Genomic DNA, 13502 nt, shown 5'->3' with positions numbered 1-13502 from the left:
CAGGGGATGAGGCCAACCACCTGTCCTCTGGACCCCTGCCCATCCTGGCTGGTGAAGGCCAGCTCAGAGGGGCTACGGGACCATCTGGAGGCCATTGTTAACATCTCCCTGAGCTCTGGGGTTTTTCCAGGAGTGTTAAAGGAGGCGGTAGTGCGGCCCCTCCTGAAAAAACCATCTTTGGACCCCACCGCCCCGTCCAGTTACCGCCCAGTGTCGAACCTCCCGTTCCTGGGCAAGGTGATTGAGTGGGCAGTGGCGGTACAACTGCAGGAATTCCTGAATGATGCTCTAGTCCTGGACCCATTCCAGTCTGGCTTCCGTCCTGGCCATGGGACGGAGACAGCCTTGGTTGCCCTCACAGACGACCTTCGCAGGCATCTGGATCGAGGCGGGTCAGCGCTGCTTGTGTTACTTGATCTCACAGCAGCGTTTGACACGGTTGACTATGATTTGTTGGCCAGCCGCCTTGCCAACGTGGGGATTAGGGGGACAGTCTTACAGTGGCTGGTCTCCTTTCTCCAGGGTCGGGGACAGAGGGTGGCGCTCGGGGGAGATCTATCGGCCCGTCACCCTTTGGTGTGCGGGGTTCCCCAAGGGGCGATACTCTCCCCAATGTTATTTAACATCTATATGCGCCCCCTCGCCCAGTTGGTGCGGAGGTTTGGGCTGGGTTGTCATCAATACGCGGATGACACCCAACTTTTTCTGTTGATGGACGGCCGGCCAGATACGGCCCCAGACAATCTGGCCAGAGCTTTGGAGGCTGTGACGGCATGGTTGAAACAGAGCAGGCTGAAATTGAACCCAGTGAAGACGGAGGTCCTGCAGCTGGGACGGGGGCTGCCAGATGTTGGGATCCAGCTCCCTGCCCTGGATGGGACACCACTGGCAACTTTGCCAGTGGTAAAGAGTCTGGGTGTGTTCCTGGATGCCTCCCTATCGATGGAGGCCCAGGTCACGGCGGTTGCCAAGTCTGCATTTTTCCATCTTCGTCAGATCAGGCAACTTGCCCCCTACCTGACGCCCCAGGACCTGGCTACAGTGATCCATGCAACGGTCACCTCCAGGCTAGATTACTGTAACTCACTCTACGCTGGGCTACCCCTGGGCCTGATCCGGAAACTACAACTGGTCCAGAATGCGGCGGCACGGGTCCTGACTGGTATACCTTACCAGTCACACATCACACCTGTCCTGCGCCAGCTGCACTGGCTTCCAGTTGAATTCCGAATCAGGTTCAAAGTGTTGGTTCTTACCTTTAAAGCCCTGAGTGGGTTGGGACCGGCATATCTTCGGGACCGCCTCTCCCTGTACGTTCCCCGGAGATCGCTCCAATCAGCGAATAAATATTTACTTGTGGTCCCCGGCCCTAAGGAAGCCCGCCTGGCTTCAACCAGGGCCAGGGCTTTTTCAGTCCTGGCCCCAGCCTGGTGGAACGCTCTGTCAATGGAAACCCGGGCCCAGCGGGACATATTATCGTTCCGCCGGGCCTGTAAGACAGAGCTGTTCCGCCAGGCGTTTGGTGATTGAAGGGGGCGGTGCCATGTCGGCCTCCCACCTTTGGGGTGGGGAAGGTTCTCCCCACCACTGCACCTTGTTAATTTGTTTTATTATTTGTATATTGATTTTAGTTTTTGTTTTTATCAATTTTAACTGTTCACCGCCCAGAGCCCCTGGGATGGGCGGTATATAAATTGAATAAATAAATAAAATAAATAAAATAAATATATCAGATGTTTACTCTCCTTCCTGGTTGCCACATTTGCCCTTATTTTCCTAGCAGCCGGGGCATAGAGGGCCATCTTGTTCAAAATAAAAGGGTCTGTATCTGAAAGTATAAAATTTAGTTTATCAAAATCAGACAGAAGATGGAGACCAGATAAAATATTCGCGAGCACAAGTATACTTATTAACTTAGCTAAGAAACAACCATCTGGCAATATGACAGATTTCTGGTGGCCAATCAGAAGCCCTGCTGAGCAAAAGCCCAAACTGGCCCCACTCACTTTCTGAAAACACTCAGCGGGTGCCAGGAAAGCTGCCAGGAGGTGCCATGGTGCCCACGGGCACCATGTTGGGGTCCCCCTGGCCTTGGGCAAATTACTCAACATCTGGACTTTGAGAGTCAAGCCAGATGCTGAAAGATCTGTGAACAGATTTCCAGAGCATTGTTATTGCTAACTAGGGAATGTGGCTTGGATGTATGTTGCGGCAGGCAGGGCAGTGGTCTATATCTTCCCTGTCAACCCTCCCAAGCTGTTGTTTGCCCAACTAGAACAAGAATACAGGTTGCCTTGAGTTTCTGCCAAAAGAGGAAATTTGGGGAGAAAGATGACATTTGATATCAGGAAAGCTGTAAAAGCCTTGGAGCAAAGGGCCCAAAGTACTTGTTCCCAAATATTCAGAATAGAAAGGCTGTCAGTAAAGAGAAATGTATGTTATGGAAACGGCACCTTAGACTTGTGAATTTGCTAGTTGAGATAGCAGCGACTCCAAAGTAATACATCTTTTCCCCCTGATATTTTTGCTTAGCTTTGGAATGATGTGTTGGGAAACCATAAGCAGACAGAAGCCGTTGGAAGGTAGGCATCTGTGTTCCATTTCTAGTCTTTTCCTTTCGTTTTCCCCCTAATAGAACTTTTATGTAATCCTGTGGTTGTGTCTGTTCTTGTTTCTTTCTGGCTTGGTACTTTCCTGACGATAGTCGTGCTTCTAGGACCAGAAGGAGCGTCTTTGGAAATATTCCTGATCTTTTTCAAATGTGCCCTGCTGTAGTTCAGTTTTGGGGTGAAAAGGGACCAATACGTTGTTGTGCCTGTGACAGATAACCAGAGAGGCATCTCAAAACATTGCTCTGTCCAAAAATGACAGTTCCTAGAATTCTATACAAGAAATCATGCTAGTTCAATCCATTTCAAAGCCATTGAAATACGGCACGTAGAGGCAGTAGCTCACATGGGCTGTCCATATTGTAGCTTTTCTTTTGATCTTCTTTTTCTGAGCCTGATTTTCCCATGTGTCTACGCCTTTACATCCCGTGCAAAACTGTGCTTTGCAGCCGTGTCAGTTCACACTTTTTAACTGCCATCCGTCCATTGTTGAGTAATCAAACAAGGGGAAATCCAGTCATACACATAAGCTCTCAAAGCTTTCTAAATACCACAAGATTTCAGGAGGCGTAATCCTAGCTACGCAGCTCTCTTAGTCCATCAGTAATGCGTATCAACAAGCAGCATGTTTATAGGTTCAGTAACAAGGCGATTAAAATGCGCAGAATACAAGAGAACGGAGTCTTATTCCTAATCGAGGGTATGATCTTATAGCTTAGCAGAAGGTAGTCATAAGAGCCAGCATGGAATCATTGTTAAACTAAGATCTGGGCGACCCAAGTTCAAATCCCCCTCCTTCTGCCATGGGAGTTTGCTGGGTGACCTTGGGGCAGTCACTCTCTTTCAGCCTAAGCTACCTCACAGGGTTGGCGTGAGCATAAAATGGAGGAGGGGAGAAAGTTGTAAGCTGCTTAGGGTCCCTGTTGGAGAGAATCCAGGATCTTGACAGCGAGCAACTTGATTGTGGCTAGAATTCATTGCACTCCGTCCCCAGGCTTAAACTGCAACCTGATCCTACAGGAGAATATCGGTTTGCAGCTGGAGCTGCCGTGACCTCCACCCCTTCAGGTATGAGCTGTTACCTGTTTCCAAATCTGGAGTCCTAGATAAATCTTCTCACACCTCCAGAACTAGGCTTACACTCCCTCTGTTTGCCTGTAGGTTTGACCTTGCTGTCTCCTGCTTTTTCGTCCAGAGTTCAGTTCTTTCTTGGTCACCCCTCCTTTTTTTTCCTCTTTGCCCTTTCCTTACACTAGACGTGACAGGGCTATTTAATGATCAGCTGCAGATGTATGGCTGAATCCCATCAAAGGAATTACAGGGTATGCCCATTGCACGTATGTGCGCTTTCTTTTTATGTGTCACCAAAGTCCAGAGCAACCCACTGCACTAAATCTTGCTGGCTGTTTGCTTGGGGGTCTTGTGGAAGGCAGGTTCCTGAGCTTCGGATGATGGCCTTCCTCTACTGCTTTGACCTTGAATAGCATCCTCAGGGAAATGCTGAAGCACCCTGCAACCTAACACATCAATTGGGCCTTCATCAGATTGGGTGGCTTCTTCTTGGGAGTATCTCCCTTCACGCATATGGAGAAAGGGCTAAACATCTGGGCTTGGAAGCACTGGAAAGGCTTGGCTCGTCCTTGGAACTAGTGCCGATCTTGAACTTAGCTAGCCTGCATGACCAGCTTTCTGTGGCCTTCCTGTGCCTCCTCTAGTTTGTATGGGGTACACAGTGTGGGGGAAGGATGCTGGTGTCATGTACCAGGCATGCTATTTGTAGGACATGGCTTAGGTTCCTGTTTCATGCATCTGCTGCCTCCTGGTAGGGAAGATACAGAGTGGAGGAATTATTTCTCCAAATCTTGTCTCTACCAGGAATGCCACTTGCTGGTTCTTCCATCCTTCCTGGCTCTCTTGTGGCCTGCATCATTCCCAAGTACTCCTGCTTCCAACGTCCAAGCTTGCCAACTTGCTACCTTTGACTGTTGCACAAGCATCATTGCTGCTCTGAGTGTTCGGCTGAAGTGTCAAAACTAAGAGGAACTACCTGACCCTCTCTTTATCCGTGATCTTAAGGCTCCACATGACGAAGTCATCATGTCTGTTGGGGAACACTAGCAGGCCTTTGTATCATATGTGTGATGAGAGTTTTGTGCCTACCATATCCCTTGCAGCTTGTTTGGGACAACTGCATGCAGGGAGAAGCAGCTGTATCCCCCCTCTCCCAGTTTTTGTGTCCTCAAACCCCTCCACGGAGCCTCCATTGGCTCTGTTGTGAAACTTATGTAAGTAGTGTGGTTACGTCCCCTGTCACTGTGAATATGTGGGAACCACCAAAGCTTTACCAAGCCTCCTTTTAGGTTGTCTTGCCTTGCTTCCTTGGTTCTTTGCCTTGCTTCTTGTAAGAGGAGTCTTCCAGGCAATTATCTGGGATTGAGCTGGGTGGCTCCCAAATCAGTAAGGCTGTTCTCAGGCTTACTGAGCAATTGTAAGAAAAGTTATTCCAGTCTAAGATCATTGAAATCAATGGGGAGGGACAGCGCTGCCAAATCGCCGGGAGCAACACAATACAGGGAGAGTTAAATCCCCCTTCTCTGAGCTGGTATAAACTCCGCCGCAGGGCTAATGGCAGCTTTGGGGAGGCTGTTTTAAGCCCCAGTAGGGGGAAATGCAGGCACAGTATAGAGTACTAGTCTTGCTCTGACCTGGACGGCCCAGCCTAGCCCAGTCTCGCTGGCTCTTGAAAGCGAAGGGTCTCTCTAAACAGGATGTTTCTGTGCGGGCATATAGTGGTTTTAACATGCTCCCTGCAGTCAGACAGCTGAGGGGAACTGCTTCTTTTTTAAAAAAGGAGAGCTTAGATGAGCTCAGAACAGCTCCACAGGGGTGACAGCCAGTTGGAAAAAAGTTTTAGAACGCCGTTTTTATACTTTATAACAGCAGCAAGAGTACTTTATGCAAAAAAATGGAAAACTACAACATTGCCTACAGTGGAGGAATGGTTGACAAAAGTTTTGGAGTTTGTGTCAATGGCAAAACTTACTGCATTAATTAGAGAAAGGACATTAATTAACTTCTTGACTGAATGGAAACCGCTAATAGACTTTTTGCATGAAATGGATAACAAGGATTTGATGACATCTGGATTTATGGATTAAGAAACAGGAACAATAGAAAAAAGAGGGGGTTTGTGACTAACTCAGAATAAGTGGGACTCTAGAAACGATATATACTTGTGGCGGAGAAAATTGGAACCCAGTGTAGTGTAATCTAGGTGTTTTTTATTTTCTTTTTTCTTTTCCTCTTAATTTTATAGATATATGTATTGTTAGTGTGTTATGTTTAGAAATGTATGTTTTTTCTTGTTCTCTATGCTTATTGTTTATTGTCTTGTGGTGTGTATAGTTTAAATAAAGAAAATTTTAGTCAAAGAACAGCTCCACAGGGGGAGGAAAGGCTCGCGCCCTTCCCCAATGCTATTTTCTCACATGAAAACTATGAGCAGAACCACAAGTGACAAAAGGCACAGATTGGACACTTGTCAGCTTCCCTCAAGTTTTGATGGGAAATGTCGGCATCCTGGTCTCGCAGCTTTGCTCTCTGACTGCTGTCCAAGGGACTTTTCAACTGTCACTTGTCCAACATTCCGCCAAGCTGCCTACATTTCCCATCAAAACTTGAGGGAAGCTGGCAAGTGTCCAACCTGTGCCTTTTGTCACTTGTGGTTCTGCTCTGTGTGTGAGGGGAGTTATTTCACAGATTCTCCACATGGAGCAGTAAAGTCAGCAAAACAACCACTACCACCCCATACTGTTTTTGTACAGAAAAATGGCTTGAGGGAAGGCAGGAGCATCCCCTCCCCTTGGGGAGCCATTCGGAGCTCCTTTTTTAAAAGAAGCAATTCCCTTCAGCTGATGTGCAGGGAGCACATTAAAACCAATGCATGCCCGTACTGAAACATATCATTTAGAGAGACCCTAAGAAGGGTTAGCACTCGGATGGGAGACCACCAAGGAAGTCCAAGATCCATCTCTGTTAGGCCCAAGCTAGAAGTGATCGAGTGGAGCACAAGTGAACAGGGAGGAATACATGTGGGTCTGCTCACTTGCCATTCAAATGTAACTCGTCACTTCTAGCTTGGCCCTTAGCCTCTTGCCTTGAAAAGCCCTTGAGGGGGCTTACCGTAAGTCAGTTGGGAACTTGAGTGCTGTTGCTCTGACCAAACTTCCCCAGCTGCTTTTAAGAGCCAAAAGACATTGGGCATTCCAGTTACAAAACTCCTGTATCCTGCCTAGTTAAAAGTCTGGGTGGTGTGTACTGCCCTCTAGTGGTCAAGTGTATGTGTGTTGTCTGTATAATTGCATGTGAAAGTGAATTGAGAATGGTGCAACTTTGTTTAAGATTGCTTTGTATGCATTGCCAGCATGAAACTTACACAGCAGCAAGGCTTGCATCAACAGGTTCTGTTAAGGAACATTTTCTTTGGCTTCCCCAGGCAAGAAGACCTTGCTCGAAGCTGTGACTAGCATCTGCAGCGGAGTCCGCCCTGGCCTTGACCCAGTTTTTATTCCCTGTGACCTCCCTCATCGAAGCAGACTGCTGCAGCTCATCGCTCTCTGCTGGCACCAAGAGCCCAGTTACAGGCCGCAGGCTGCAGGTATGTTGGCTTGGCTCTGACAAAATATATGGATTTTGCACAAACTGTTTTGGGATTTGAGGATGCAGGGAAGACCACCGCTGCACATCATTTTGATCATCTGCTGGTCCATGTTGTTCTGTGACTGGCACTCCAGTTCTTTGCATCTCCTCATATGCACCTCCTGGTTTATCAAACTTTCTGAAACATTAGTGCAGCATCACAACTTCTGATATCTGTGCTTGTATGGCAGCGGGAACACTTCATAGTTACTTTGTTTATAGCCCGCTTTTCTGCACAAAGACTCAAGGCGGATTACACAGCGCAAGTCAATGCAGTCAAATAGCACAAGACATTTAATCGGCAATGCGATAGGGCTAGGACTACAACTATTACAAACAATGTAAAGAAGTATCGGACATGATACGTCAAAACAAAGCGGAGTGTAGAATTACAGAAGTAGGAAACGGTGTAGCAAGAATAGGGAAGGATATACAATAAGAAGATTACACATACCATAAACAGGGTCACAAACTACAGTCCTGATTCCCTTTATAAAAATGCCTTCTCGACCCATTCCCTAACCTATAGCCTTTTATTAAAGTGCACTTTTGAACAATTCTGTTTTGCACATTTTTCAGAATGGCAGAAGTGGGGGGCCCTGCCTGTCCCCCTTAGATAGGCCATTCCACAAGGTGGAAGCCCTGATCTTACCAGTGCAGAGACTTAAGACTCAGCTGTGAGACATAGCTGGTTGAAATGAACTACTCAGACCCACTGCGGTTGCCAACCCCTACCTCCTCCATCGCTATCTCTCCACCCCCCTTTCCCTCTTACTCCATAAGTGCCGGTGCCACTGCCTCTGTACTTACTCCCATGCTACTAAAGGGCCCTTGCACTTGGTATAGATGATTCTTGATTCCATATTTACATACTGCACTGAGGACACTCAGCCCCGGAGGAGGTGCAGCAGTTGCGAGATACGCAAGTACTGTTGGGATGAACCATGTGGGTGGAAGTCTGGGCTGTTGTTGGTGCCATGTTGGAGGCAGCAGCGTCCCAGGAGATTAAGGTGGATAGGCTGCGATTCGCAAAAGCCTGTGTCTGTTCATTTTTAATGTGCCACAAGACTGGCCATTTCCACACAGCTTACCTTGTTCTGGAAAACAGCGAAATCTCGCACGAAACCTCACGAGAAGACGCAGTTTCGTGCCACATCTTCTTGCGTGATTTCGTGCAAGATTTTGCTGTTTTCTGGAACAAGGTAAGCCTTGTGGAAACAGCCTCTGTGTTGTTTTGGAGCACATGTGAAGGCAATGTCAGAGTTTAAAAGCGAGTGCAGTTGGAGTGTCTGTGTGTGTGCATAAATGAACTCTAATAACACAGGGACGCTGACCGTGCACACATAAATATTCATGCATCTTCTCCCCAACTCCCTACAGATTGCACAGCATCGCTACAGGATGTTCTTGGTATGTTTAGGAAGGAGATGATTTCTGACGCAATCTACAGTCTGATTCACGCCAAGGTGAGTGACACTCGTTGGTGGGTTGATATCTCACGTGACTGTATTGCCTTACCTTTGGGGTTATGAGCTTCAGAAGGACGTGCCATCAAGTTGCAGCCAACTCATGGTGACCCTATCCATAGGGCATTTCAGGCAAGAAATGAGCAGAGGTGGTTTGCCGTCCTCCATGTAGAAACCCTAGTCTTTGTTGGTGGTCTCCCATTCAAGGACTGACTGTGACCGACCCTACTTATCTCCCAAGCAGGGCCGGTGCCTCCATTGAGGCAAGCTCAGTGATCGCCTCCAGTGCTGAGGCGTCGGAGGGAGCACCAGGGGTGGGGGCGCGCACCACAGAGCTGGCGGTGGCAGCGGGCGGGCGGCTGACCGGGAGGGACGGGAAGCTGCCTGCACGCCACCCCGGCTGCCTGCCACACCATAAAAGGCTTGGTTACTGACCACCAGGGTAAACCTCAGGCCTATGGTCAATACTTGAAATGAGCCCAGCAATTGATGTGCAGCCAATGGAGTGACTGCCGAATGGGAGTACTTCCACCTAGTTCCTGATGGAAGAAAAGAACAAGAGCCCACTTCTTCAGAACTTCTGGACTCTTGCTGTTTTCTGCTACTACAAACAAACATGGTTATCCATCTTGATCTAGTTCCTGATAATCCGTCTAGTAACTGATAGTCACCTAGCTATGACGTTTTGCACCAGCTGGAGTCTCCATGGGGAGACCTATGTAGAGAGCATTACAGTAGTCTAGTCGATGTTACCCTGGTGTGGATCCAAGTGGTCATGTCAAGGTTAGGGAGCCATCTTCCAGACTAAATGAAGATGGGGGGGGGGAAGTGTTTTTTGCAGCTACATTAACTCACTTCTCCAGCAGCAGTGCTGGATCCAGTATAACCCCAGGCTCTTAACTGAGTTAGCAAGGGTCAGCTGAACCCCTTTGAAACTGGGAAGCACAACGTCCTTCAAGATTTAGAAAAGCGGGAAAAGATTTTTGGATGAGTTTGGATAAACCTGCAGAAAATGGAACTATAATGGCAAGAAAAAGAACCAAGTCAGCTGCAGAGTAACCCTCACCTGCAATGGCGGAAGCCAGAAGAATTATTAGGGCACTGGAACTCACTTTGCAGCTTGTGGAAAGTCTTATTTGCAATTGCCATCAACCAGAAGAGCCGTATTTACCCTGGCATCCTCAGAGAGGCTCACAGCTTGCCCGTTCCTCTAGCCGTGGTTGTTTCAAGGTGGGGAGCTACCTGCCAACCACAAGCGTCACTGAGTACGGACTTTGCCCACGTTCCTGAAACATGGAGTAGATGCCATAGTGGGGAATGGTACTCAGAAAAGTCACCGGTGACGTACGAGAGCCTGGTTTAGGGTATTACAGAATGCAAATGATCTGGAACTGATACATCATACACACCTCTGTGAATGTCTTTGCTGCTTTAAGGGCCAGTTCTCACATTCCAGGTGTCCGGCCCAAGACTGATCTTGGACTAAACCTGAAGGTTGTCTAATGCAATCCCTAATTACTTACGGCTATATAATGATGATAGAGTAATCAGCAACAGTGTGCCTATCTGCCGCCCCCTTTTTCATGGGTTATTTCTTTATCCTTTCCTGCTCAACAGGAAAGTGGTCAGCAGAGGAAGTAGGTGGTTTCTAAGAACATTGTCAAGCTTGGTTTCTCCCTTTCTTTCCTCCTCCCTGGTTGCTGTTGAAGCCACAGGAAGACAAAGGCCAGTATGGGGTAGTGGTTTAAAGGATAAACTGGGTTCAAGTCTCCCCCTCGGTTATAAAGCTTTGTGGGTGAGCTTGGGCCAGTCATTCTATCCCTCTTCACTCATTATGATAATGTGTTCTGAGAGTCCACCAACTCACGTGTGCTTCAAGCAATCCACCCATACACGCAGTAGCCATTTTGTCTGAAAGGGTGCATCTTTTCAGCTTTGGTACATGTGTTATCAGTAACCAGATTTTTCTGAGTTCAGATTTTCAGGCACTTAAAAAAAAATGGGGATTGTGCATATCGGAAGGATTGCATGTCTTCTCTCTCCTCGTATGCACATTCAAGTGTAGCAACTGAGAAGTCATCTCTCTCAGCCCAGTTTGCCTCTTCGGGTTGTTGTAAGAATAAACTGGAGGAAGAGGGGACCATGTAAATCGCCTTGAACGCCTTTGGAGGAGAGGTTGGGTAGAAGTGTGAGAGATTTAAAAATGGGCAGAGAAAGGTTCTTCTCATACGAAGGTGTGAACAGAAGACATTGAGGGAAGGAAAATGGGACAGATGGGCCCCACCACCCCAATACCTGTGCTGGGTTTTTTCCCTGCTGACTGTTGGTTCATATGCTATGGAATTCTCCCAAGACTGAAAACTAATATGTGAAGTGGCTTAAACATAAACTTTGCATGGCTGACCACGTCATGGATTCCTCCCCTGCCCCCGAATTCCTTGAAAGAATCAGGTATTCCTGGCAGTTGACTCGGGTCCATTTTCTTGCTGTGATACCCTTGTAAATGTTTGCCCTTTTTAGTGACAGGCGTTTTCATGCTATGCTTCTCTTTTCCAGGACTGTGCTACAGATGCTGCAAAAAGCCCGGTTTCTCATGGGCTTGAAACAGATTTGCGCAATTTGGAGGTGAGCATGTTCACTTGGTTTGAGACGTTCTCCCAGAGTACGGGGCTGCTGTCTGCTAAGGCTGGTATTGCCAGAGACCAAAATATATGTTTACTTGTGGACACAGACAGAACTGGGTTCTCATTTTTCCTGGGAAGTCTTAGAAGTATGCCTTGTTGTAAGAATGTTGGAATATGGTTGTTCTATAGGGGGAGATGTGACGTGGATGTCAGCATAGTTTTACATTACTTGGGGGTTTCTCTTGGGTAGCCTGTCATTGGCCCTTTTCACATTACTTACTGGGACGCGCAACGACGCGGAACATCGTGCTACAAATGCGGAAAATTGCATTTTCTCGTGCGAGATTTTCTCGACATCATGCAAATCTCGCGCGATGTCGTGCAAATCTCACGTGAGAAAATGTGATTTTCCGCATTTGTAGCGCGATGTTCCGTGTCGTTGCGCGTCCTGGTAAGTAGTGTGAAAAGGGCCATGGTGTTTGGATAAAAAGGAATTTTTGTCATCTGTTTTCAGGTTCAAGGCAAAAAAAAAAATACGGAAAGCAGATGTTGAAATCATTAATAAAGAAATTGGGTGTGTGTGTGGGGGGGTAATGATTGAACAACTCAACATTTGAGATAGGAACAAATGCATTCTTTCCCAGCCGGATATAATAACAAACAGCTTAATGGGATTGCCGGACTCAATTTTGTTTCTTAATCAAGGGGAAATGGGAGTGAGGGGGTGGAACATACGCTTGCCCCAAAGTCCACGGTATCGCTGCATCAGGGCAAGACCAACATTGCTGCTGCTGTTATATTAAATAATTGTAGGTTTCCCTCTTTGTTGCAGGCAATTCATCCCCAGAACCACAACAGGCCCACCAAACAGATTACTCTGAAACCAGAATGCTTGCCAGGCACCCACCTTGAAAGCGACACACACAGGCAAGAAAAGGTCGTTAAGCAGATACCATTCGCCACCCTTCCTAATATAACCTTGGAAAAAGGTATTATTATTAACTGTCTTTTCCCCTCCCTTCTCCGTGTGCATCTCTGGTTCCCAAATGTCAATAAGTGGCCAATTCAGGGTTCACTTAGTTCATATCCCACTTGCCAGTCATGCTCCAACATCCATACTTAGACAGAATTCCCTTTTGCTAATGCCCAGTAGTTCATGAGAAACTTTTCAAAATTAATCTTTAAATTACTATTTAAAATTACCCTTATGTCTGATGAGGTCACACTGACCCAATTTCGGCCCTGAATGACCAGGATTGGGTCCAAAACAGGCAGAATAGCTGATGTCAGGGGGTGTGGCATATGCAAATCAGTTATACTAATGACACACTTCCGGCAATGGCAAGAGGCGTGGCATATGCTAATGAGTTATGCTAATGAGTTCCTCCAGCTTTTTCTACGAAATAACCCCTGCTCACGTGTATTCCTCCCTGTCCACTTGTGCTCCACTTGATCACGTAGTGAACAGGGAGGAATACACGTGAGTCTGTTCACTTGCTGTTCAAGTGTCATTTGTCACTTGTAGCTTGGCCCTCAGTTGGAGGGAAAACAACATTGGGAGGGGATTTGGGGGGAAGAATTGGCAAGGAATAAGGACTCCCTCCTTCCGCACCCTATTTCTCCTCTGTAAATGCTCCCCTTCTTTTTAAGGCACAGAGTAATGCGTTTCCATCCCTGCACGTGTGAAGGATCAAAACTGCATCCTTCCGCATAGCTTGCCAAAGTGCCTGTTGGCTACAAGACAGCTGTGCTTAAGGTTTGTGAGCAGGGCTCCATACATCCCAGCTGGCTCTTTGAACATGCTCCTGCTTTCATGTCTGTGATGCCATAGTTGGGAGCCTTTGCCATCTGCTTCTGTTTGCAGAGAGGTTGGAAAGATATGCACAGCAATTGGAAAGATATGCACAGCAATGAGTAGGGACTCTGTTGCCCCCCCACCCCAATCAGGTTGTGAAATTCTGTGCTTCCCACTTCTATGGTCAGCAGCACTCTGCTGGTGTGGAACCAAAGAGCCAGGGCTTTTTTTCAGCCGGAACGCGGTGGAACGGAGTTCCGGAACCTCTTGAAAATGGTCACATGGCTGGTGGCCCCGCCCCCTGATCTCC

General features: G+C 47.5%; 1 protein-coding gene across 1 annotated transcript in view; it reads left to right on the top strand.

The window, feature by feature from the left end:
• The window catches only part of LOC129344328 (receptor-interacting serine/threonine-protein kinase 2-like), a 40064-nt gene that overhangs the window by 17683 nt on the left and 8879 nt on the right, over positions 1 to 13502 (top strand). The window contains exons 6-10 of the mRNA XM_055000921.1: positions 2533 to 2582; positions 7105 to 7266; positions 8688 to 8773; positions 11330 to 11398; positions 12230 to 12386. Of these exons, the coding sequence (XP_054856896.1) occupies positions 2533 to 2582; positions 7105 to 7266; positions 8688 to 8773; positions 11330 to 11398; positions 12230 to 12386 (524 nt within the window). The remainder of the gene's footprint in view (positions 1 to 2532; positions 2583 to 7104; positions 7267 to 8687; positions 8774 to 11329; positions 11399 to 12229; positions 12387 to 13502) is intronic.

Source organism: Eublepharis macularius, chromosome 16, assembly GCF_028583425.1.
Source record: "Eublepharis macularius isolate TG4126 chromosome 16, MPM_Emac_v1.0, whole genome shotgun sequence".
Taxonomy (NCBI): domain Eukaryota; kingdom Metazoa; phylum Chordata; class Lepidosauria; order Squamata; family Eublepharidae; genus Eublepharis; species Eublepharis macularius.
This window is presented reverse-complemented; position numbering and strand designations above follow the sequence as displayed.